The 27729-nt window shown below is 38.5% G+C and overlaps 1 protein-coding gene across 1 annotated transcript; it reads right to left on the reverse strand.

Moving 5' to 3' along the window:
• Positions 1-357: 357 nt before the first annotated feature.
• Positions 358-27729, reverse strand: WDR48 (WD repeat domain 48). The gene is made up of 19 exons (XM_082281458.1): positions 27648-27729; positions 19426-19566; positions 19048-19126; positions 18681-18763; positions 18436-18565; positions 14812-14900; positions 13840-13941; positions 13260-13484; positions 11838-11912; positions 11392-11494; positions 10992-11089; positions 9291-9398; positions 8809-8905; positions 8213-8308; positions 6020-6125; positions 4504-4591; positions 3885-3961; positions 2980-3172; positions 358-2375 (listed from the first exon to the last, which is right to left on the reverse strand). The coding sequence occupies exons 1-19, from the start codon at positions 27693-27695 to the stop codon at positions 2280-2282; spliced, it is 2034 nt and encodes a 677-aa protein (XP_082137584.1). The 5' UTR covers positions 27696-27729; the 3' UTR covers positions 358-2279.

The following is a 27729-nucleotide window of genomic DNA, read 5'->3' on the forward strand; positions in this document are numbered from 1 at the left end:
CTGGTTTCCCATGTACCTCTTACAACCTTTTCACAGCCAGACAGCTCAGCAGCAACTGACACAAGTCACTTGTTAGCACAAAATACCTTCAAATGTACAAAAGCAGCAATGCCTGTGTGACAGTCTCCCCTCAACAGGACTCGGAGCTCACACCTGAAAGTCTGCTCACCTCAAATTCTTCTATCCAACCCCATTACAAGATTATCTTCACAGGATTCTGCTAAAGCACTGCCATTTCTTCAGCTATTGCATTACTTGAGGCTTCAAAACACTTGAAGCCCTTTGTTACATTCAACAGCAACTATCCAAGCTCCAAAATTGCACAATTGATCTAGTACACAAAACAAATTGAAAACATTTTAACTAAAGCCTTTTATTCTATACAACTGTGAAACATCATTTACCCTTCTGGCATTGCAGACTCTTCCATTAAAAACTTTCCTGTTACTGTGTTTTGGGATGGTTAGAAAGAAAAAGCAGAAGGAAAATTACAACCTTGGCTGATTTCAAACAAAAAATTACTGTGAGCAACTCCAATGTATACAATAGGACAGGAAGACAACCAGGAAACAAAACATAACCCAAACAGTGCCTACTGGAACAGACAAAGACCCTTGCTATTAATAAATACAAGTCAGGACAATTTACCAATAAAAGTTACAGTTCTGTTTAACCATTTAATTCACAAATAGCACTAAAAATGTGCAGTTAAAGCACAAGTGTGTCAAACTAAGCATACACAGAAATGGGGATAAAGAACTGAAACTGACTCTCAAAAGACAGGGGAAAAGACATGCTAGCTTAATTCTGAACCATGGTTTTGTCTAAGCAATGAGCTTGTTTTGCTGGGTTAAAAGTGCAGAAGGGAATGACTACTTTGACTATTTGACTATATTTTGACTATTTTTTCAAATAAAACATGATGAAAAATATTTTACTTTTTGTCTGACCAATACAATCCCAGTAATATAATTTATTGGGACTTCCCTTAGGCCTCAACCTAAATCTTGATCACAAGATACAGGAAGGGCAAGAGCATGTGTCTCCTGAAGAAACTCCAATAATATACTGCCCTTTGAAGGCACTTGTGCTTCTGCTTCAGACAAGAGTCATTTCTACACCATTTCCCTAAGAGGATTTGTAATTTGCTCTGGCTACAAATGGTTTTCTGGGATATCCCCACATTTTCTCACAAAAAGCTGAAAGGCCCTTACCCTCCCTCCCCCCAATAAGTTAAACTTCTATAAAAGATTACCATGAGCCTATGACAGTCACAGATTTTTAGAAACAGCAGTGAAAACAAGATCTGCATAAGTCTCTAACAAAAGAACAACTGCATATAAAACCTTGGAAAAGAAGAATCAGTATTTTTATCTCATGAATATGAAATCTGCTGAGAAGTTTCTAAAGTTTAACATTAAACATCTGAAGTTATATTCAGAATGGTTTGAAGTTTTAACAAAATGTCACATACTTTTGGAGCACAGTTACTAAAAATTAGACTAGTGTGTCTTTAGAACACCTAGGACAGTGCAGGCAGTAGTTATATATATTTAGAAAAAAATATCTAAGTTGCTGCAAAGCACGTTCACTCTATTATGATGCACAGCATCACTGGACTCACCCTGCTCTGATATTTTTCTAGTGTTCTTATTTGCATGTCAACAGCTCTCTAAAGCAATTAAAACAACTCTCATGTTAACCCTTGGCTTGCAATTAAATGGGCCCATTCATTCAAGTATGCAATACTTATTTTCTGGTGTTTTCTTTCCCAAATTTCTTTTAGTGGTAGAAATGCTTAAGTAACCCATGAGGAATCATTGCTGGAACTTTATGAATGGAATGTATTAAAAATACCTTGTGTGCAGTTCTTAATTACACTGTGAACAGTGACTAATATGGACAAATCAGTTTGATACCGAGCATGAGCAAGATGAGGGGATTATGTTCTGGAAAAAAACCAAAAACAAAAAGGAAGAAGCAAAAGTCTGCACTGGGTTATCATCCACTCTCTGTACACCTCACACAACACGAACCACTCAAGGACCTCCCATCTCATTGACTGAGACTAGGACAGACTTTAGTTTAAGTCATATAGATTTTTTTTCCTCTATATTACAGGTCTATTAGTCACTTCAATTAAATGTTTACTTCCCGTCCATACTGAGGCATTAGAAGTCTCATCTACCTTAGGGGTTCAGTGGGTTTCTCTAGAACTACTCTTGGAACCAGCACAGTATGGTCAAGTAAATAATGACCCCTCTGGGTCTGCGCTGCCCTCACGTTGATTTCTGGCGGTAGTGAAGCGTCAGGTCCCCGCCACTCTTCCAGATGAAGTGCTTTACAGTTCGAAGGTCCATGTTGGGGTCCAAAACCTGCACAGCAAAGAGTCATCTTTTACTCCACAAGTCTGCTACACTTGCAGAAATTCTAACAACACCCAAACCAAACACTCCAGTTTTCACAGTCCTAGGGGTGAACTGATACCAAGATGAACCATGCAAAGGCTCAGATTCTTAAATTAGCAACTGAACCCGATGCATTACTGAGAGATTTTAGCAGTGTAACATCTAACTTCAGACTACAACCACCTCCTCAGTACTTCATCTTCATGCACTTATTAGGCAATTAGTGGTTTTGGACCAACTTTAAAAACTGCTAAAAATGCAGAATTCAAACCATTCCAGAAACACTAAAAATACAACTCCATGCAATTGTAATAAGTTCATTTGTGAGTATGAGTAAGTAATCCTGTAAAAGTCACAAGTCAGACCAAATTAAACAGGTTTACTATGGAAAATCTTTCACCTGCCTATATGCAACTGTCTGAAACTCGTGTCAGCACTAAGTCAACATGATGTCAAAACATTATCTGTTACCTTTAAAACTAAGTAATTCTATAGCATATTTTAAATTCAGTATTCAAAAATTCACAATCAATTCACTGCCACCCCTTGGTTTTGATCACAGGGAACTCACCTGGTCCTGGCACAGAAGTTCAATCTTCTCCTCTGCTAGCACAGCAATGTCCTCCTCCTTTTCTTGTTCTCCTGCTTTCTCATTGTTGGAGGAGCTCGTTGTCTGAGACTCGTTATCCAAGTTGATGATTTTCTCATACACGTGTTCCATCACTTTTCTCACCTGAAGCATGTCACTGGCTGACAGTCGGTCTCTATAGGAGTTAGAGAAGTTTGTCAGGAAAAAACTTGAGAAACTCTACTTCTTACCCTCATAATACCTTAGTGTAGCAAGCTATGCAACTACACAGATCATCTTTATATTGTCTAATAGTAATTATCAAGATCCTCCAGAATACCATGATCATAACAGCAATTCATCCAGAGTCACACAGCAAAAAACTCAGAAAAGTGGTTAAGATATTCAAAAGACCAGATAAAAATCTGCATTGATTTCTAACCTACACAGCTCCCAGTTCCAGCTCATGTGACTGGTAGTACTAGTTAGCATTTCCCACTGTCAGCTTTTGTCCCTTTTCCTTTCAAAAAGCAGTTATTCATCTGTTAGCAACAGGAAACAAAGCTGTGGTTCTGAAGAGAGTAACCATCTATAAATTCATCTGTTTTCTGATTAAATACCACAAAAAACATACTCATTTCAGTAGTTAGTTCTTAGACATTTCTTAGCATAAACTTGAACAACTGTCTGTTGAACCCGAAAGAAATCTACAGTTCTCTCAAATATTCTGATATAACTTAGTGCTTTAGAGCAATGCTGTTAAATGACTAAGAACTTCTAGAAATTCAAGCACAAAACAATTCTCTGGGAAATCAGTGAATTGGTTTGGTGGTTTTTTTCCCTGAGCTTGCAGGTTTTTTTCTACAATTTTGATATTCAATATTGATAGTCATATTTGCATTACTTACTTTTTTAGAGTTTTTGCCCCTGACGATGAATGAGGTTGGAGGTAGAAGGGAATCTTATTGAACTTGGGCATATTTTTCTAGAAGGAAACAAGTTTCAGAAATGTTAATTTAGGATGAACTGTTATCAGCTCCTATTTGCAGCAGCTGCTATGTGAAGTATATTCAGCTCCTAATTATCAAAACCCATGAGAGATTCTTAATCAACATCCCCACCACAGCCAAATTACTCATACTCCTGAGACACTTCAATTTAGATGATGCACAGATCATCTAGCTTTTGAATATAAATTATCATTTATTTCAAAGGCAATTAGTATCAAAAGACAGCAGCAATATGAAGTGTATTCTCTGTTCCTCACTTGAAAAGGATACCAATTATGCACAGGACTTTGAATTCTTTATCTAAGACAGCATGTCAAAAGAAATGGAGCAAAAATACCTTAACTGGACACATCAAAAAACGGTGCATCTTGAAGGGTCTTGATTACAGACCTTGAGACCACTTATTTTAAATACAAACAGTGCAAAAATTTAAAATGTCATTTCAGATACTGCAAAGTTAATTGTAGTACATCCTAAAAAACTAAAAAAAAGCCAAACTTAGGCACCCAAAACTTACATCCACAGTGATGTCAATTACCCATTGTGGCACCGTTTCATTGAGAAGCATGGATTCGGTTTCACCTCCTGAATCCCGACACAACAACCTGAGACACACAGAAATCACCTTTATTGTAACAACAATTATTGTCATTTGCATTAAAAAGCTTTCAGGAGAGGTCCTGCCCTTTTTAATGGGCAGGCAGCTTGAACTGTGTTAGCACCATGAACATACTAGGGAGAGATAACTTATTTTCTGTAAAGACCAGAAGGAGCTATAGGAAGATAGATCCCAGAGCAGAAACAGGGAGTAGGATCTCAGGAGACTATGGCTATGACACAGGAAATTTGGAAAAGTACTTTGCTCTGGATTGTGTTATGTTTGTGTGTTGAAGTACAGAACTGTCAGGAGAAGGGGAAAGGCACCTGGCATAAAGCCATTCTCTTCTCCTTGGGAAGAACAAGCTTTTCATGTAAAGCATCTGCTAAGCTCTCACTAAAAGGAAAGAATAAAACCAATTTTAGGAAATGTGCACACGCCATGATGCAAAAAAGCCACATTTAATTTTACAAATTGCAGTAAGGTATTTTGTCAGAGTCCTGCAATCCACCTTTTAGGTCCCATAAGCATGGCTTGCTCCTTTCAATGGGGTCTTTTCAGTGTTCTCTTGAGGAGCAGCTGTGTAGCAGGTAAGATCCAGTACAGACTGGAGGCAGATACTAAGGCCTAGGTACAATGCAAATACATTGATACTGCAGGTAAAAAAGTCAGTTTTCTAAGCTGAAAATGGTTTCCCTGTTTTACTGACCAGTTTATGGACTGAAAGTTACATCATTCTGGGACCTGTTCAGCCTGGGAAACAAAACCAACAAATCAAACATTCCCCACCCCATAAATTTAAAATCCACTATCTCAGTAAATATCAAACAATTCACAGGGTTTGCAAGCTCAGCACTTGTTCTGCAGCACTATTAAAATGTCTCTGATGTATCACATACCATAGCTAGGTTTTTCAATGTAGAATGAAAAGAAGTGTCATCAGTACACACCCATTGCAATACAGAACCTGAGTCCTAATCTCTGGCAGGAAGAAGCATTCTACTGGATCATCAACTATAATTTTGGGAGCAGAAGCCAACTCTCCAGTGAGTAACAGCTCCTGAGTAACACTAATACTCAAAGACCAGCATAACACACTCATAGGAAAAGTTCCATAAGAATCCAAAGCAGTAAAACTTCATTCTAAAGCACATTCCTAGTTTATCAATTTGCAGAAAGAAGGCACCCAAAAATATCACACACAATTAAGGACTATACACACAGCTCCTACTGCTTTAAAACCCCACACCTTGTTGATGTTCATACTCATAGGCTCAGTTGGATAATGCCGAATTATCAACACCTGCTTATTTTGCCTGTTGAGGGCATATCTTGAATGTACAGAACAGATCCAAATAACATTTTTATAGCATTCCTGCTTGCACTAAGAAAGGGATTGCTCAGCCACTGGATTTATGTTTGTCAGTTTTTATACCTGAACAAAGTGCGTCCTCCAGCCTCACCAAAAATAACTGGTGTATGTGGTGGCACTTGGAAGTATCCATTTCCTTTCTGGACTCTGTTCTCCTGCTCCCCATTAACTGTAGGAAAAAAACCCACATAAAACAGCAGTGAGACTGCACTAGGCCTTAAAATTGGGCACACATTCCACCTAGAGCAAATGTATCCAGTAAATTAAGATCATAAGCTTCATAAAAAACAAGAAAAGCCTTATTTCCAAGACAGAGCAAGCATATAGAAAGAAACACTAGAGAGTAACAAGACCAATACAGGTTTGTGAAAGGCCTATTTCAAAAGCCTTTGAGGAGAATAGAGCTCAGGAGCCCAAAACCCGATGATGGGGTTTTTTCCATTTCTTTTGTCAAACTGAACAATACTAATATTAGAAATCAACTAAAGAGACTCTGCTGAGACAAGACTGTTCTTCCCTCTACAGTGACAGTACAGAACTCTGAAGGGTGTTTGCACTGCTCTTCTACCTGGATTTGCCAGATTATCAAAACAGCGTACCAGGAATGCTCAGACTCAGTGCCTTGAAGCTCCTGTGTTATAAATTCTATTTATTATAGCTAGCTACAGCAGCATGGTCTTCAAACACTGAAGAACCTGATTCCGTATCAGGTTGATAGGACAAGATTAAAGAAAAATCAGCATTATTTATGCACCTCTTGAACAGTGCAGCTTCTAATCAGTAAGTAGCTTGAAACAATGCAGAAGAATTTGGATGCCTGACTTGCACCTGGGAAGAATCATCTTCGTTACACTGTAGCATCTCATTACTGTATTTGAAGAGATGTTGAATTCAAGCAACATTAAGAAACTTAAATGGCACAGACTCATGAGATGAATGGTTCCTCAGCTTTCTAACCAGAAACACATGCAGTCAAAGAAAGGTCAGAAATTGTAATAAGCAAAGAAACCAAAACCAAAAATCTATATTGGAACGGGTAAACATGATACTGAAGTTACAGCAAGTGAAAAATCCTATTGTTTGAAAGATTTCAAAGATTTCTTCATAACAGTTCTCTGAACAATTGAGAGGAACAACACTGCGCATATTTCGTGTTTACTTAAATTTGTACCTCTACAAAAACACCAGTGTCCAACAGGTACACTTCACCTTCCTAAGTCACTGCTCAGTGCCAGTTCCCTAATTTTTTTTCTTTTGGAAGGGCAATTAAAACTGATTCTGTTGTGAGTACTCCAAACATTCCACTGATCCACAACTCTACACAGGAATAAGCAGTGCAGCATCAATAATCCAACACCACAAAAGCCTGTGGGTGACACTTCTCATACCTTGTCTGGCTCTAAGCTGCAAACTTAGTCTGAGAATCAGCAGCTGAACCCAGAAGAGTCTGCCAAGTGCTCTAACCCTCCATGGGGACCAGTTTTGAAAGAAGCAAGCATCTAATTCTTGGCACAGTCTCATCACAAGTCAGCAAGATATGCTGAACATACAGTTTTCTTAATTCCATCATCTATCTATAGAAAGTAATTTCTTAATCACCAAATATGAGACTTTTCAGTCAACTCTGACCTGGGTTGAATGGATTTCCAGCTCAGGAGTTACAGTCTCTTATTTTGCCAAATTCAGCCACTTTCCTACATTTCACATGGCTGTGGTTTTCATCCAATGCCTGATCAGACTCAGCATTCTTACCTAAAAAAGGCATTCTAAGGTGTTTTCTACAGAGCTACTCAATGTATTGTTACATAGAATGCATTTTTTACAATAAAGCTTTTATTTCATTTTGTTCACAATACCTAGAAGAAAACTGGAATTATGTCAAGAGAATACTGGCTAATGTTAGATAATTGAATTATTGTTCTTTACTGTCATTATCTAGAGTTTCTTTTCCAACTCAAGCTTCAGTTTGCCAGTAACTGTTTTTCATCAATGCTTTTCATAATGTTTTTGTAACTTCAGAATCATTTATTCACTCACTTTTTTTACAGACAAACTTAAGATTTTTGCTGATACTTTCAGAAGTACAACACACTTTCTGGTGTAAAGCAAATTTAGAAGTGCTAAAAAATGTTATGTCTATAATGCATAGACAGATAGGTGTAAGACAGCAAATCATGTTATCTATTTAAGAAACAGATATATAAACAAACAATGTGTGGACAAATACTAAAAAAAGGAAAATATTTAAGTATTAACCATGGTTTATCTCATTTTCTTCTTCATCCACTGGATTGATGTGTGTTCTAGGCCAATACTCCAGAAGTGCTTGCAGCAGAAGCCCTCCAAGGTTTACTGTCAAGACAGTGAGGCAGAACTTCAGTTACACAAAAAACATGGGCAACAAAATAATCTCCATTTGATCCACAGCTGAAAATTCCCCAAGAGTTTGAGCAGTTCTGTTCCCAAAGCAAACTATTTATGGGCACAGAAATCTGCTTGTCACAAGCTGAGAGCTGCATGTTACAGTCTTTCAGGAAAAGCTGATTTTAGAATCCCTGCTGTTGGATCACTCACGTGCTTTAACATTCTTTACAATAAGTTATAATTACTTTTTCCCTTTTGCTCCTTGAAGGTTTAAAACAAAATTAAATGTAAAACCTGAACATGAGTGTTTCAGAAAAAAAGGGAATTGTCTTTGGAGAATTTGCTACAGAATTTAGTATTAAGAAAATAAGCACCAAAATCCAACCAGATACTGACATACGTGGCACTGGAACGCTTCAAAACACATATACTAGAATTTATTCTGCTTTTTTTGTTAAAATAAAACACTGATATTAGTTAAAACTTACATTTTGGATCAGAACCATCTGGACTGCTAAATCCAGCATCCTTTGCTGAAACCCAGGCTGCAAAGCAGTCACTTTCATCCAAAGTAATTGTCAACATCTGTTGGCAAAAGACCACGAGGAATTAATAGTTGTTTTGGATTAAACAAATCTATAAATTTCTAATTTTTTCCATACTTAGCTGGGAATACAAACTAAAGAATTTCTAAATGCATGACAGCACATTTTGTTTACCAAACTGTATTAATTCATCATTGGAATTGGTGGACTATACCACAAGCAAAAAGTTAATTAAAAAAATCTGTTATTCAGATTATTACGAACAGAGGTAAAATTTGCTGGTTTACTTAAAAACAAATTTAACCCATCAGACAAGCAATGAGTGTTCATCTAAAGTTAACAAACTAAAACCTTTTTGAACAAACAATATATGAAAAAATATGAAATATGACATTAAAACAACAGATTTAGGAGTGGTATCTCACCCCGGTTTTCAAGTCCACTGAGAACCAGTTTGGCACATAGACCATTTTAAATCTCTTCTTAATTTCTTCTTCAAAATCTACTTTCCCAAGGTCTTCAACTTTACATGCCTGTACACCAGAAGAAATGTACAAGTACTGAGTCATATCAACACCTCAAGTCTTTTACTTGATTTTCATATACACTTGGAACGATTGTGACTTATGATCCCTCCCTGAGCACTGCAGTCCAAAACCATACAAGTCAAAGGTTAAATCTTTCTCAAAAAATTGAACTATAGTTTATATGGTAAGCAATTTTTCTTTTTTTATCTCTGAAGTAGTGGCATCAAGCCAGTAGAGAGGTTTGGAAATATTACTTCAGATTACTAGAAAATATTTTCCCTATCACTGAGTAGACTGCTGTCTTCTAATACCCTCTGTCATTCCTCTCCCCAGCAGCAATATTTCAGTACTCTCCATCAAACACCAGTATTTGCTGCACATCAAGCAACAAATTCAGCTCAACTACTGCAATGGGAACAGCTGTGAGTGAATTTCTGTGCAGATGCTTAATTTCTGTTTTATTTCGTATAAAAATGTCAGTAAAATTTTTAATAAAATGTTCATATTTTATTTTAAGTGCTCCTAAAGTAATTCTGTTAAAATCCAAATTATTATAATCCACTTGCCGAGTCATCCTGAAACACTTGTTTTAAGCAAACTCTAAGGATTGCAACCTTGGAATTTATTCCCTCAAAATCCAGGAAAAGTTACAGGAAGCAAAGACTGAAGGGTGCAGCTACAGGTAGGAAAACCTCCCTCTTTTCTTCCAGCATCCTCAATAAAGAGTCTCAGCTTCTGAGTGCAAGGATCCTACATGGAAGGCAACACTCTGAACTGGCCAATAATCCCATCTCTACAGTGATTATGTATTTAAACACATTAAGTGACCTTTCTCACAGCCTTACTAAGAAAAAAACACCTGAATGAAAGTAAAAATTAACATCAACACTTGACTTTGGTCCTGAGATCTAACACTGCACACTTACATACACACTGAAGAAAAGCTATTAACTTCTCCAAAAAAATAATTTAGATAATTTTTGGTATAAATCTATATCCTCCAACCTAATTTCTTTTTTTGCTTCAGTCAACAACTCAGTAAGTTGCCTGAGCATGCTTTACCTCCTTATTGATCTTGGCTGGTGCACTGCATAGTTCGAGATGAAGAAAATATTTAGAATTTAAACAGGCTTTTGCCAGAGACTAAATCCCACCGGTGTGGGATTTGAGTCCTTCCTTTCTGCACTCTTTCCCCTCTCCTCTGACCAATCATTAGGTAAAGCACCTTAAAATGTCACACCAAGTCTCCCTAGGTAACACAAGGCAGGAGCCAGGCTTCCTTCTGTTCACCTTCCTGCCATTCCTGCCTTACCAGCTGACACAAGCCCTCTTTGAAACAAACCCCCATCAAAACAGAAACACGTCCATACTGGATTGGATTCAGGTGAATGCAGGTATCAGCCTCACGTCAGGGACAGCTACAAAAAAGCTCAGAAATGCCCTCCTTTTTCAAAAGGCAAACTTTCCATGATGTCCTGAGACAGAAAGATGATTGACCTTCTACCAAAGAAATCTCCAACACTAAAAATACATACATTAAAAAAGTGGCACAAAATAATTAATCATCCAACAGTAGAAAATCTGAAATTACATCCTTACCTTCAAGACATCCCAGTATGCCACATTATTATTTGTATCTTTGGTTAATATGTGTCTCTTGTCATTAAGAATGTGGCACTGAATAATACTAGCACCCCCTGGCAAAAAAACAAGAATTAAGGTTAGTACTGTCATTATTTTTTCCTAATATCACATTAGATTAATTTGCATAGCATGACATACGCTGTTCTTTGGTTTCAGTTTTTTTGTGTAAGGCTTGGATGTCACCAAGGTTTAAACACAATGTTAACTGTAACCAACACTGGATAGACAATAACCACACTGTTGTGCTTGAAATCATAGCATCAAGTTTTTTAAAAAATGGAGTCAATCTTAAAGCTCTATCACTTGTCCTAATGATAACAGATTTTACAAGGTCTTCTGAAAAACAGTTGTTTACCTTTTATAACTTGGTCAGGCTGTGTACACAGGGGTGGTATGGGGTTGGTACAATCATTATCATAATCTCCTGATGCTCTAAAATTATGGATTCCTTTCAAAGTCTAAAGAAAGAAGGAAAATAGTAACATTCACAATCAGCTATAAACTCTGCTTTTATCTGTGAGTAACAGCTGCCAGTTCATGCTGCTATTCAGATGTTAACAATCCAGTTTCAAGAAAGATAATTTATTCCTAAAAGTACCATAAATAGAGAACAACAAAAGTAATTCAAAGCTTAATACCTTTTGATCAATTTCAATATTAGTATTTTACGATTTATTTTAAAGAAAGCTTACAGATCACAGCACATCCCAGTCAAATTGAAAGCAACAGCCCAACAGTTCCCAAACCAAGACTGCAAATTCCATACTCAACTGAACTCACAAACTGAAATCTATCACTTACCCATTTATTTACAGAGGATTTAGTTGTTGCAACCCAAAGTGCTGGAGGAGGATCAGCCGATCTATCAAGTTCCATCTAAATAATGAAACAAACTTTTAGTCATGCTTGACTTATTTTCCCTTTGATAATTGTCTTGCAAAGATCTGCTCCCATAATTGAAACTGTCTTAGGAACAGCACTACTTTCAGTTTACTGCAGAAATACAAAGTTTAAAAGATGAAACTTCTGAAAATCTAGAGGAATTATTACAAATATTCAACAAATGAATTGTAGACATGGGCAATAGTAGATGCACAGTAATTAATTAACACAGTAGTTAAAGTTGTTTCCAGCATGATGCAATCTTGTCTAATGGACAGTTTGGTAAGTACAGTATTTTCTCAGTTACTTTGTATTCAGACAATTCATATGGTTAAAATGAGAATTTCTGTACTAATGGAAAAATAGCAGAACTTTATATACTTGGGTCTGCCATTACATTTCTCAGATTAATGAATCACTGCAGCCAAGATTAGAGGCCCCTTCTGACCTCTGTACAGCTGACCAGTGCTTTCATTTTCCATTTTGAACTGAAATTTCTCATATTCTGACTTTTCCAGAACTAAATTAACATATACAGGATTTTTTCTTAACACACTAAGCTAGAGCTCACTCACAAGGAAGCCAGGCTGTTTATATCTATTGGTATCGGTTTCAATTGAACACTCCTTATAAACCTGCAGGTTCCAAAGGTCACGTCACTAAAGTTACAGACAGCAAAAAAATTCAAAAAACAGTCTCTTTGAAAGATTCAGACTTGTGCAGGCAAACATCATGTTTAGGCATTCAAAAAACCTATAATCAACTTTACTCCTGGTACCCATGAGTATGTAACAGATCCTAACACAGTCCTGTGCACATATGCTGCTGCTAAGAAAAACCAATTTTTGTACAAAACCATGGCAATGCTAGCTCAAGCTTCTTAAAACTATACTAAAGCCTGGTAAACCCAACTTCTCATGTCTGAAGCATATTTAATTTCAGTAATAGTTGAATTTGCCTATTTTAAGTAGCTGCCAGGCATCCATCATCTTCAGACAATTCAACTTTAGGTGTAATTTAGGAGACGAAGCCAATCTGCTGAAGATGTGGTATAATAAACCCTTGTTAGCCAATGTGAATTCTTTAATCAATTTATACCTCAAGCCACTGTTTCATGAGACAACATACAAATACCCTTTTATACTGTGAGGATGACAGAACATTGGCACAGGATGCCCAGCAAGGTTGTGAATTCTCCATTCTTGGAGATACTCAAAAGCCATCTTGATGTGGTTCCAGGCAACTGGCTCTTGAGCAGGGGAGAGGGAGTGGACCAGATGAGCTTCAGACATCACTTCTAACCCCAAACACTCTGCAATTCTCTGAATTAAACTCAATTACCTTAAGAACTGGTGCCTTTTCTTCACAGATCAGCACACGGATATCAGGATTTCGTAGATCTGTACAATAAATCTTCCTGTCTCTTCCTCCTGAATAAACATGAGTGAAGGCTTCATTGACCTGCAGAGCCCAAACACCTTCATCGTGGACTCGGTATGTGGCTATGCATCTCTGCTGCCCAAGGGACCACAGGCGAATAGTCCCGTCAGAGCTGCCTGAAAGACACTGAGCAACAACGAGCACACTTCAATTAAGCAGGTATTTAACTCTTTGAAAATATTTTTTCCCCATAAAAAGCTTTTATAATTCATATGGTTATATTTTTCCATTAAGATGGTGCTAAACAGGTAACAACTCTAGTCACAATTTCCAGTATTTTATGTAAACAACCCACTCCATACCTAGATGAATCTGTAATAAAAACAATTTTCACCCATCCAGCCTCACTGCCTTAACCACTAAATATCTGTAATACTTGTTAAGCTACCTTCTGTAACCTATGACATTAAATTACATTGATATGGACTAATGATGTTTCTGCTCTCTGTAAAATGCCTTAGTCTCAGGTTAAAGCACATACCTGGGTGCCATCTCTGTTCAACAACAAAGCTTTGACATTGTCCGTGTGCCCTTTGAGTTTCATTAGTTTTGCACAAGTCCTTGGATCCCACACTCTTAGAACCTATGGAAATAGACATTGGATAACTGGCATTAACACCATTCTTCCCACCAATGTGTTACCCCTGCAGTAATTAAGCCTTTCCAAATGAATCAACCCTTATTTTGAACACGTGGACACCCATCACAGAAAATATATGTCAGAACAAGACAGACAACTAAATCTTATGCAGCTCTAATAATCAGATTCTCTTGATTTTAATTTAATTTGTTCTGGTTTCTTCTATCTAAAAGAAATTAAAGAGTGGAAGTGACTGGAAACAGGACAGTGTTTCCAGACGCAGGCAAAAAAAAGCAATTCTGAGAATCCTCTAAGATGCTTCACTGGTGTATCCTATTTTCATTTTTATATTGTCTTGGAAATAAAATTCTCTCCAGGCTAGATTAGGTAAAAGAAAACAACACAGAGACTTAAGCCTGTTTCACCTTCCTTTACAACAAAGAGCAAGGGCTGTCTTTTGGGAACACTTGAGCTTCATTAGCTCACTTCATTTCCCACTTCCTGCAGGGATCTCACAAATTGCTGGCACCTTCTCTCCTACCTGCAGCAACTGCTTCAGTCTTGATAATCATCTGAGTCATGTGCCCTCAAAATCAGAGCTCTTGTGGGGAAATGTAACAATCTCTGACAAAGAGGGTTACACAAGATGATCTGATTGTCTCCCCTATGTATTAAAGCTCTATGGATACATCACATCTTCAGCCTGAGGCAGGATTTGTATCCTACACTTGGCACTCCCACTTAAGAGAAGTGTCTGCTCTCAGTACTGAAAACACAAAAGCTGCTACAGACATGACATTGAAAATGAATCAAATTGTCTCTTTGTACTGAAATCAAACTGAAGTGAAATGAACCTTACTGAATTTTGCTTACCTTTTCAGTGGACCCTGATACAATAACTGTTCCCATTTGATTCATTGCAAGGCTGTAGATTGAGTCTTTGTTCCCACTCAGGGAAGAAGCTATTTCAAAATAAAATTCACATTTTAACGCTGTCATTTGAAAAACATACTTATTCACTCAAAATGGGTATTTTAATACCCTTTGACCCATGAAAACAGTGCTACTCTGCCCTGTATATAGAACTGCTTTAAGAAAGAAAATGTCTTTTTCTAATGCTAGAAAAACCCCATTCCAATTCTTCATCTACTACTGCATAAAAACAAAATAACCCCTCAGATTTATGGTCATTACTATCTTGGCACCCTTTTGGCACCACAGTTCTGTGCCAGGGCCATCAAGCTACTCTTGGTCAACTATTTTATTGGAGTATGACACTTTGTGAGCTTGTAATACACAGCATTTGGATTTAAAGGCAGAGATTTTTTTTCCAAGCCAAGTATCAGTAAAATTCTACATTTTGTATTAAAGGCTCCTCTCCTAGTTCAGCAGAGATGCAGAGAAGTTACACTGCAGCACTGAAATGTGGTGAGTATGGATGCTACCTCTGCATTTATGAAAACCATATGGCAGCTCCTTAGCATCACACCTACCATCAGAGCTGAGGAATTCTACACCATCCAGCCTAACCCACTTTTGGAGATTAAAGTACCAGTCCCTCAACTGGGAAAAGCACAGGCACAGCAAATGAAAATCATCTATTTAGAGAGCACAATCAGGCATTTCATCAAGCCTCAAATCCATACCATCAGTATGCCAAGAAGGCTAAGAATAGCAACAAACTGCATGGCCAGCAAAAACGTGAAACTTCACACAATGATTTATTTATATGATGGAGCTGAGTTTCCAACACAGGCTTTGTAACCTAATATCATAATGTAGTATCACATTTTGTCACAGCAGAGGAACCTGTGTCAGGGGAGGTTTAGGCTGGATATTATGAAGAAGTTTGTTTCCCCAGAGGGTGGTTGGGTACTGAAAAGTCTCCCCAGGGAACAGTCACTGCCCCAAGGCTGCCAGTGCCCCAGGAGCGTTCGGACAACGCTCACAGGCATAGGGTGGGATTTTTGGGATTGTCCCATGCAGGGTCAGGAATTGAACTCAATGATCCTTGAGGGTCCCTTACAATTCAGGATATTCTATGACTATGAAGAATGATGCAGCTTTACTTCAGGGTCCTCTTAGCCACTGGTTATAGCATCCAAATGCAAACTGTCAAATGAAATCTATTATTTGGAGCTAAAGTAAAGTGAGTCTTCCACTGTCCCCAGAGAACAGCTAAAAGCAAAACACAGAACTGAAAACTCTTGAAGGTTAGCACACTGCTCAACAATCATAATAATTTCGGAAAGGATAATATACAGAGTTATCAAAAGCTGGATAGCAGGAATAGGAAAATCTCAAATGTACAGAAGCAAAATTTATGCCAGAACAAAAGCAAAGCTCAACTCCATCCTCTTCTGGAAGGGACTACCTTTCAAAAGCTAAATCTCTCCACTTAATTTGAATTATAGCCCTGCTGACTGAGACACTCTTTAAAAATGGACTTCCCTCCTAATGCTGGCTTGTGTACACTGCTTCCAGGTAATCAGATAGGAAACTAATGCACAAGAACAATTTTCATTTGTAATCTGAAAAAATCCATACTGCTTGAAAGGACTCAGGAAAACAGGTTCTGTGAGGACATACACCGTGTTCTTTCCAACAGAAACACTATTACTGGGGAGCACTAAAATGAAAGAAAAAACTCCTCTGCTTCCTCTTCCTGCCCCTTATGAAATATTTGTGTTCCTACCCTAGAAATGCAAATTTCTCCCCATCACCTTAGAGGTAATGTCTCCACTCCCATTTGATCTAGGGTTCAAAACAAGCATCAGCTCCTCAGTACTCCCCATCTCCCATTTCTGATTCACTTGAATAAGTTAGTCTCTGTATCACTGTTACAGCGTACAGTAAATGTTTTTATGTTTTTTTATTATCCCACTACTGAGTTTTCCTGTGAGCTCACAAATAAGTTCTTCCTTCAAAAACTCTTTGTTCAAGTAGAAGACAGCAAAGCTGACAGTTATCAGCAAAGTTTGGCTATAAAATAATTCTACTTTCAGTGAAATTAAGAAAGAAATAGAAGGATTTTATACTTCTGGGAAAGATAAGGTAAATCACTTTAGTCATGTGCCATCCCAATACCATTCTGCAGTGCAACACAGCTCACTAAAGCCATCTCTCTTCCAACAGCTACTCAGACACGTCAGCACAAGGCTATACTTGAATTAAAAAGTTCTTCAGACAACAAATGCAAAACTGACAGTTCTGCCCAGCAGATGCACCTTTGGTTTTAGAGCTACCAAATCTTTAAAATTAAACACACCTTTCAAAATCAGCCCAATACAGTAAATAAAAAGAGCCACACCAACACAACTACATGCCTGCCTCTTATTTATAGAATCACATATTCTTGAAATGTCTTAGGAATATGTTGTGCCAATTCCAAATTTTAGTTTTGCAGATTTTCCTTGAGTCATTCCTAACCTATGACTGATGAAACAACTAGTCTTATTTAAAAAATTAAGATGTGGTAGTGTGCAAGATAGTTCTGCTCTTTCCCAATGCATATGAGAATCTGCTATTGTTTAAACACCTACCAAAGTGTAAAATGAAAGAGGTCTGTCACTGTAAACACAATTTTTCCAACCTACCTAACCAAGCAGCAAAGTACACTGTGGTCACACTAGACCCTCTTTTTAAAAAAAAAAAAAATACTGTAAAATAGCAAGTACAAACCAGGATGCCATGACCCAGATCTGTGCTATTCACTCAAATCCAACTGAACCTAATGGCTAGTGATACTTCCCAGAAGAGAAACTTAACCAGCTCTACCCTGACCATTCTGAAAAAGGCAGTGTTGGAATTGCTGTATAAAGAAAGATCTCACAATTTATGTAACGCCGTTCTGGGAGAGAGAAGGAGGAGAGGTGACTTCCTAAAAGATGATGGTGACATTGAGAATTAACCCTGATGAGGAGAATCTACAGTTTCCCCTTGCCTTTTAATCTCCAGTGAGTTACATCTCACCAGTATGTCATCCTTATATCTAGTCAGTGCTTTGTGTTACTCTGTATGGTTTTAGTCCAGTTTATATCAAAACTATTCTTCTGACAGATTGGATAAATGTATCAAGGAGCTGTACTGCCTGTTTTTTCAGCATCTATACAAACAAAAAGAAATCCCAAATTATAATACATAGAAAAATATAGGAGCAAATAAGCTAAGGAATATTCATATAAAAGGTTGGTTGAGAAGCTAAAAGCTTCTCAAGTTAAAGCTCTATCAAGTTGCAGAGAAACCAGCATGTCACAGTTCAGGAGAAACAGTTCAAAGAGACTTGTCCTCCATTCTAAATGCCGTGACTGTTGGCTGCTCTAGATTTCCAGCTATTACATAACACAACAAATGGACTGATTGCATACAAAACCCACCTTCAAATTTCTTGCCCATTTTTTATGTACAGATAGAAACAGCACCCACAGTTTTAAATTCATCTCACAGATCACCCTACTCAAAATGCATTGCATTTGCCTCCCCTGCCCAGGTACCTACTTGTGACAGTGTTATTTGAGGCAGTCAGTGCTGTGAGAGTATTTACATCCCAGAGGAATATCTGTCTGTCCAGCCCAGCAGATGCTACCAGCTCCTTATCTTTTGCATATGCTAAGGCTTTCACATAGTCCTACGATAAAATGAAAGTAATATGAATCAACAATGTTATCCTTTTGAAGTCTACATCTCAATAATTGTAAGAATGGCAGTGATCACACACAGTATTTACAGATAATATTTTTCACCTTATGCGTCCTTAGTGTTGACATGCAAAATCCCTTATGTGCATTCCACACTTTAACAGTAGTATCTGAAGAAGCAGATATCACTAAATTGGAAAGAATAAAGACTAAATTTTAATGGCTTATATATTACTTTAGGGCATATTCGTAACCACTCTAATTTGTTTTTCAAAAAAGATTAAAACAATCATTTATATACACATTTCAATTTTCATTAAAACAGCTGCTCACATAATTTAAAAAAAATTCACAATATACATCACAAATTAATTTTACATGCTAAGAAAAGATGGAAAATAATTAAAGCAGCAGATAATTTACTTGTATACAGTTTCTGAATACTGTAGTTCTGAAACTTTTAAGTACTTACATGTTTTGCCATTGCAGCAGAGCACAATGTCATTTACCCAATCTGTGTGATGTTCCATAGATGCTATATAAGGGTCTTGCTGCAAATTAAGCAAAAAATAAGCTCATCACCAATGGAGAAGACTGTGACTATCAGACCATGTCGTGATATTATCTTCAACCTGCATATGGATCCAAAGTTCCCTAATTGTTTGAAATCACTATTTCAGAACCTTTTTGTGATAGAACTATACAGTTACGTAAGATACCACAGTATGAGCAATTATCAAAAGGATTTTGGCAGCTGTTAAAAACCATCACATACAGCCCTGGAGGCAGCTTACCAGCAGGATAATTTGGAAAAAGTAGGTTTAGACACAGGAACCCCCTCCTGACTGACCTTGTGCTGATTGACACTCCATATCCTTATGATGGAGTCCCGGCCTGCTGTGAAGAGTCTGTTTAATGCTGGGTCCAGCTGAAGCGCATTTACCCCGTTGCGGTTGTACTTCTCCACTTCATCTCTAATCACATAGGAGACCTAAAACACATTTGCACAAATCCAATTATGGTATTAAGATACTGACCTGGTCATAAAACCTGAACATCTAATTTCATCTTTGTGAGGTTCTTGAGTAAATGATATGAAGAGTTTTACAAGCATTGTCTGTCAGTTTGAGAGTTACCAGCACCACCAAAGTCATTTGGCCCCAAAAATGGGGAAGAGTCACAGAGAAGACTCAGCAGTGGTAGAACTGGAGCCCAAAAGAGTGTTTTAATCGTTACAACTTAAGCTAAGTTAGACCCAGAGAATCCTCAGCTCAGTTCCCTGCTGTGTGTGTATATTCTGGGTGATCTCAGACAACACACTGAGTCTGTGTCTCACTTCCCAAGTGGGTTCCACAGTTTCTTTACCTGGGATGCCAGTATTTCCCAGCCTCACAAAGGAGAGGATACGGTCACCATGGCTTACAAAGCACTGAAAGACTGCAGATACAAATTCAAGCTATTTCAGGTGTCACTATTATTTTTAAACCAATTTTTAAAGAACTACCTACCTGCCAAAATAATAAGAAACTCAAACTCTTACTGCTCTTTCAGGTAAATTATTCCATTAGTTTCTTCCCTCCATGTTTGACAGTACTGTGTGTAAAGGTTGTTTCATGGATTTGTTCAGAAAAACTAAAAGGAAATTTCAGGAGATCCTGAAAGGCCACAGAAGTCTCCATTATTAGTATTCAGTAAATACAATTCTAAGACACTACAGTTTCTTCAGAGCTACTGCACTCATTTTCCTGATCCCTGCATTTACACAGGGCTTACACACTACTCTGAGGAAAGCCCTCACACTGAAGGAAAAGGAGGGGAAGATGCCAGTTATGCATCTTCCCAGATTCTGTAAAATATAATCAGAACAAGATAAAATTTCATGCTTGGTATAATCAAATCTGCTCAAAGCAGGAATAATTTGGATACACAAGTGCCAGTGTTTTGAGAATGCTTATAAGGAGCATTCCTGGGCTAGAGATCTGAAAGCAGTTTGTCACTTCAGTAACTGTGTTAAAGTAGTATAAAGAAAACGTTTTCCAGATCAGATCTCAGTGACACAAAATAAAACCAACAAAGGAAGATGTTCAGTGGTCCTTATCACTGAAGAAATATTTTACAGCAGCTCGGATTCCATACCATGAGAACTGACAGGTCCATTTGGTGAATGTGGGCAACACCTCCACTGAATTATCCCATCCCCTGGCAGCACAGCCAGAGAACTAATGCTTCCAGAAAACACGTGTCCAGTGCTATTCTTTGTTTGAGAAACAGCTGGAGCAGCTCTACAGACCAACACTGGATGATGAAAATTAAGAGCTTCCTGAATCCTTCTCACTCAACGCTCTCCATTTACCATTCCACAAGTCCTTCACTACATTAATATTATGTCCCAATGCTCTTAAAGACCCTCTTAGCCACTCCCAACCCTTTTAGTATCACAGCTCATCCTCACAGTTTTAGATCATGCCCTCATTGCTGATACTTTCAGCTTCTCTCACCCATTCCAGACTCATCCATAACATTCTTGCTATCCATGCTCAAGTTTCCACCTACACACAGCTTCAGAGACACTGCTGAAAGAAGGCACCATCAACCACGCAGAAATGTTATGTTAAAACACTTCAAGTACTTGAGGTATTATTTTTTTGTGAGATGTAGGGAGCAAGATGTATGTACCACTCCTTACCTGGGCTTAATCATATCATGTCTATATTGCTGAGAGACCCACACAGAATATATGCATGAAATAATGTTAGAGTCAAAGTCACAGTTTAACATGATACAAACACAAGGCAAAGGGATGGCCATCAAATTCATGCTGCTGTCAAACTCTTTGAATAAAGCCAATGAAAACACTCAGTTAAAAATACTAAATGTGAGCAGCTAAGACAAACACAGAGGTCAGTAGATCAAATGTGATGTTACTTATTATAGAGAACAATATTCTCCTGACAGTATCAGGCTCAAGATCAGCACAGCCCTTCACCTCTTGTTTTCCCAACTGCTAGCAGGATATTCTTTGAGAAATCTGCACTTTTTGGATTTGTTCCTCCTCTGCCAATCACCTCCCATATTTGTTATATTTTCAGGTATAATTTAAGAGCTCTTCATTCCACTTGTAAGTTAGATTGTCAAACTATGTTAGTCACCTAAGCATGGTAACACTTATGCTTTTTGCACACAATAATGTTACTCTTTCTAATTTAACAGAGCTCAAGAAAAACACAGCCATAAATATTTAAAAATGCAAAAAACCGCCAAATGATGGCTTACTTTAGTAAATAAGGTACTTTTCATATATGATTAAAACTTTCACAGGACTTTGGAAACTGAGTCATATTTCTACATTAATCTTGATGGAATTAAAGTCAACTCAACCAAATGCTGTTTTTCCCTCACACAAAGACATAAGAGAGACTGACAACCAGTTCTCACTACCACCAGTATTGAAATATTCAAAGTTAATTTGCCCTTTATTCGCTTTAATGACTTCCACATATTAATTTAGTCAAACATCTCTTGGCAAGTATTGTTTTTATTTTAAAAGAACTGGGACAAAGAGAGGTTATATTGTTTCAGGGTTATTGTTCCATGGTAGATCTGAGCTGGATCTCAGCAGCAGTTGAGCAGGAAACCCAACATCATTCTTCTTTCTCCCTGCGAGAAACTTGAGAAAATAACTTTGCTGTAACAACTGAATTAAACAAGATTAAAATCTTGGGAGTAAATACAAGAGATATTTGATGGAAAAAAAAATATGGCAAAACAACAAAAAGAGCTTGACACAAAATTCCCCAGTAGTGACTGCTACTGGTCACAGAATTCAACCAGTTACTTTAGTCTCTCCTCAGACTTACAATTTTACAAAGTGTTATTTACTGTCCACAGAAGGAATAGTATACTCGTACTGATAAACTGTCTTAAACTGAAGGAGTATTGGTAAGAAGAAAAATAAATATCTATTTTATTAGGTAATGATAACTTCTTCCATGGCAAGAAACAATGACAGATATTTTTCAATCATAAAAGTAATTCTAATCCAAGTTAAGCATGGTCTCTTTAATTTTTTATTTTTTAAGTTTCCAATACTATGAGGACAAAGAGAAAATTAAAAGGAGAGAAAATTATTCTGTGGTCAGCAAGTTGATGGGACACCACACCAACATTTCAAATGAACACTGCAATTTGAGCAGTTGGCTAAGGACAAGGCAAACCATTTGTCCTGAAAACAGTATGAGCTGAAAAGGATTACAGAAAAAATGTACTCTCCAGCTCATTTTGGAAACCTATGGATATCCAAGTAACTGCCAGTTGCTTACCCTTAAAACACTTAATAAATGTATTTTCTCATCCAAAATAAAGTGTTAAATGGTCCACTCCTGCTAACCAGTCATTGAGGCTGAAATAAATGTCTTGTATATTAACAAAACTAGAACAAAACACACAGCACACATGGCTGAACTAAAAATAACCCCATGAGACATTTGATGCACACCACATGGAACCCTTTGGAATGGGAGGTATAACACGAGAAGCATCCAGGCTTGTACTTAAATGCATTAATTCAATATTAACATAGAGGGGAAAATTAAGGGCTCCACAAAATCTGTTGAAAGGCTGTTGAAATGCATGGGGAACTTAAAATACATCAATAAGAGCAACTTGACTAAAAGGGCTGACACTTGTATAAGAATGTTGGACACGCAGCCAAGCCCACAAAATCAAAATATTCACTAATAAGAACAGAAGATTGCTGATAATCCATATGTGGTTCTCCATTATGTTCTTATTTGGGGGGAAAAATGGTGAGAAAGTGCTTTTTTGGTTGGTTGGGTTTCTGAGTGTCACTTAGCATAGAATTAAGAAATATTAGTAGATTTAGTATGTATATGAAACAAATACAAAAACAAAGTACATATTCAAGCATGTGTGTACACAAACTTATCTAAGTAATACAAATGCAGTAAAGTTTTGGTTGAGGAGAAACTGCTGTGATAAAATTCACCTCTGCTCTTGAAGCACACAGATTTTCTCACTGCAGATAAAGTACCAGATTCTGTCTGGAAAGGATGATCCTGCAGGAAGTGAGAGCTCTGAGTTCTCAGTGGCATTTGCTCCACACAGGACAGGCTGGAGCACATCCCTGCTGTGCCCTTTCCCTCAGGGCACACAGAGCCTGGGGCAAACCACAGACATGATAATGGCTGGGATATAGATCACCATGGCTTTATTGCCACCATGGTCTGGGAGGGGCAGGGTTTGTGGGATATGTAAGCTTTTACTACCAACCAAAGGCTTTCACATCGACACTGCTGCAGCTTTTAGAAACCCCCATAATGAGTAAGAATCTTCCACAGCATCCGTGCACAAACATCCCAAACATCCACTCATTATAAAGAGTTTATGGGATTCAGTACACTAAGTGGATCAGGATTAACCATTTTAATGACTACCTAAGAGCTCCAGAGATAAAGCTACTGCCAACAAATACATTTTGGCACAGAAAGCCAAGTAAATTTCTTGCAGGACTTACAGTGTGTTTCCTGCATGGATGAGTGTATCAGATGATGTGGGATCATGTTACCCTTGCTACATTACATGCCTTATAACAGATTTTATCTTCATAGTGGGTAAAATCTGCTTTTAAAACATTCCACCAAACCATGTAGAGGAAACAGGAACCAGCTGAGCTCCAAGGACACTCATTCCTTGTTTCTAAGTGAGCAATAAAAAAAAAAGGTATTTCTCAAAATCATGGAAGGGTTCCATGAGATCTGAATTGCATCAAGAATGAGATAAGCAGCAGTAAAGCACCTAGTAAAACAAAACAAATTGCTTTACTATCTTGGTGGAGCATATGCATCCCTAAAAATATGGCTTTTAATTAAGGTGACTATTTGAATTTTTATCCAGGTCTCCAGGCTCTAGAATAAAAGTAATGGAAGGCATTAAGAAGCTCATTTTTATCCTTTTATGATGGAATCAACATACTGGCTATTTGTTTGCTTAAGCATTATATATTAAATAAATATATTTGTAACTATAATTTTTACATTTATTATGTAAAAAATATAAAAATAACAGATAAAAATCTAGTAAGCTGCAGTATTAGTGCACAAATATGAAAAAATCAGTTCAAAAAGATCATAATGGATTGGGTTGGAAAGGACCTTAAAGACCATGTCATTTCAACCCCTGCCACAGGCAGGGACACCTTCCACTAGACCAGGTTGCTCAAGCCTCCATCCAGCCTGTCCTTGAACACTTCCAGGGATGGAGAATAAGATTTTCTTATTCTGTACAAGACTTAAAGACAAAAAGTCCTTAAAATTCATGCCAATCATAAGGGTGCTGATCCTTATATGGCAAAATTCACATGTGTTGCCAACAGGTTTTGAGTGCAGGGGTAAATTTATTCTGGTCGAAGCAAGTTTGGGAGAGCAGTTACAACGCTACCCCTCCAGGGCAACTACTTCAAGGCACCTGCTGAAAAGTGGCTTCACCTTGACTTAATTCCCAGGACAACATCTGAAAGCTACAGCACACAGCCAACAGCAGCGTCTGACACATCTCTACATCCTCCTTCCCTTCCCAAATCACACAGCCTTGCTCCTGCATCCTTCAGAAAGGCAGGGCTAAGCTGCCTGACTCCCATTTAAAGAGTTAAACTTCTTTCCTTTTTCTATGCATGGAATTTACTTTGAGGCCTAAAACATCCACTCTGATTAAACCCTTAGAAACTACAATTATATGCAGAAGCACCCTAAACTGACTATTTTGGATGGCTTTGCTTACCAGTAAAACAGGTGCATCCAAGCTAATAATAGTTCTGATTTCCATAAACTTCAACCAGCTCTCCTACCACGTAAGGAACCAAGTTCCTCCATGCTTGAGAGGTGTCTTTTGTAAAAGCCTCCTCTTCCAGCCTCATAGCTTGGGAACAAATTTCTCCAACTCTATCTCAAAAACTTTATGTAGAAGCACCCTAATGCTCAGCCATTGGGGAGTAAAATAAATCATGAGTGGTTTTATCATTCCATTAGCAGCTGATGGATAAAACAGCTACTTAAAATTCATTTCCTGACACTAGCCAAGCAGGTGAAATAGTAAGAATCAAGAAAAGAATCCAGCTTCTAGCCAAGCTTTATAAATGTTCATCATGGAATTGTTTGGGTTGGAAGGCACCTTACAGATCATCTCATTCCACCCCCTGCCATGGGCAGGGACACCTTCCACTATCCCAGGTTGCTCCTAGCCCTGTCCAAATTGGTCTTGACCACTTCCAGGGATGGGAAGCTTCTCTGGGAAACACAACCAACCTAGATCTAAACTCACAATGCACTGCTGAGACACAGATCAGTGTCATGTACATCCAGTGTCACTAGTACGTGAAGTGAAAAAATACCACATAGAACAATAAGAGCAGACAAAACATCGTAAACCAGCACAAAACCACCTGTAAAAACAAGCTTTTGAGCTAAGCAATGCCTGGAGAACAAATGTAGTAGTAAGAAAAGATAACAATGAGCTCTTTGATGCATGCTGCTGTCACGGAAATACTACTTCATAAATAGGAGTAGATCAAACAAATATCAAGATATAATAAAATCCCCCTCCTTAGGGGTGTAACCTACAAAAACTCATTTATAGCACAGGCAATTAAGTCAACAAAGGGATATTATACTCTGGATTCTTTGTATTTTAAAGCATATCCAGTTTTTTTTCTGGCAAGGTAAGGGAATTCTTTACATAGAATTGAGAGTGCTTCCCTTAACCACAGAGAACACTAAATGCTCTGAAGAGATGTACATTTCCTCTGTGTGATAAGTGATGTGTCCAAAAACCAAACCGACCTCTGTTTTGAAAGCTCCTAATGCTATTTCAAGCCTAATCAATATGTCATTTGATCACACTAGATAGGTACAGCTCAAACTTGCACTTGCCACTAGGCAGCTTTCCACACTGATAAAGCATTAAGTCTCTTCCATCGTGAAAGCTGTAAAAACATTTAAAGGGCTGGCAGTATCACAAACAAGAACAAAAGTGTTGGGGACCATAAAATAAAACCATTTTCATGACTTCTACTGTTAAGGAGTCTTGACTTTTTATACACACTTTGGTAATTCCAGTGTCCGCCACGGCTACAACAATCTACTCGTAGCTATACGTGAGCCTGAACCACAGGATTTAATTCTTCCTCAAGTGCGCTGAGAATGTCTGCACCCTGTAGACATTCTGACTGCCTGTGCCATGGGTTTCCTTCAACAAATGCTGCCTGGAGCAGGGAAGGAATACTTCAGAAATTTGAGAAGAAAAAACCCTGGTCCTTGCTCGTGTGTGCAAAGGGCCAGAGTGTTTTACACAGACTAAGCAGAAATAGGATTTGAAGCAGATCACAAAGTCATGGAAAGGTTTGGGTTGGAAGGGACCTTGAAGATCACCCAGTTCCAACCCCCTGCCACGGGCAGGGACACCTTCCTCTAGACCAGGTTGCTCAGAGCCCCGTCCAACCCGGCCTAGAAAAATTCCACGGAAGAGGCATCCACAGCTTCACTGGACAAACTACTCCAGCGTCTCACCACGCTCGCAGTAAAGAATTTCTTCCTAAAATCTAATCTAAACCTACTCTGGAACCGGACACAGCCGAGACAGCGGCGGCAGGACCCTGCAGCTCTGCCGCTGCTGGGAATTCACGTTACACCAAAGCAGGTCCGGGGGCACCGCTCTTTCGGTCTCAATTTACCTCCCCCCGCGCTCTGCCGCTTTTGATCTGAGCTGCTTCATCTCTGCCTTCTGCGGGCTGCAGAACTCGACCCCGTTCGGCAGCGAGCAGCAGCTCATCCCCCCCCGGTGCCTCAGGCGGCCGCTCGCCCCCGCCACAGCGGCCAGCGGAGGCGGGGGAGAGACCCTGGGGGCGTGCGGCGGTGCCTCCCCTCACCGCAACGCTGTTGTGGGAGAGCGGGCGACTGCGCTGCCGTAGAAACCCCCAACACCTGACACCTCGCAGCCGCTGGCGTGGCCCGCGAAGCTCCGGGCTCCCCTTGAGCCGTCCTGGCCTCGCCGTGCCCTCACCTGCACTTTCCGCCGCCCCGCCGTGTTCTGCCGGTGATGCGCCGCCATCTTGCATGTTGACACTGTGGCGTCATGTCCGACC

Source organism: Coloeus monedula, assembly GCF_965178545.1.
Source record: "Coloeus monedula genome assembly, chromosome: 1".
NCBI classification, from domain to species: domain Eukaryota; kingdom Metazoa; phylum Chordata; class Aves; order Passeriformes; family Corvidae; genus Coloeus; species Coloeus monedula.

Coding starts and splice junctions, on each gene's coding strand:
- WDR48 (XM_082281458.1), bottom strand. CDS start 27,695: ATGGCGGCGCATCACCGGCAGAACACGGCGGGGCGGCGGAAAGTGCAG. Junction 9,399..10,991: donor CATACTGGGATGTCTTGAAG/GTAAGGATGTAA, acceptor TCTGGTGTACAG/GCATGTAAAGTTGAAGACCT. Junction 8,309..8,808: donor AGATGGTTCTGATCCAAAAT/GTAAGTTTTAAC, acceptor CTGTCTTGACAG/TAAACCTTGGAGGGCTTCTG.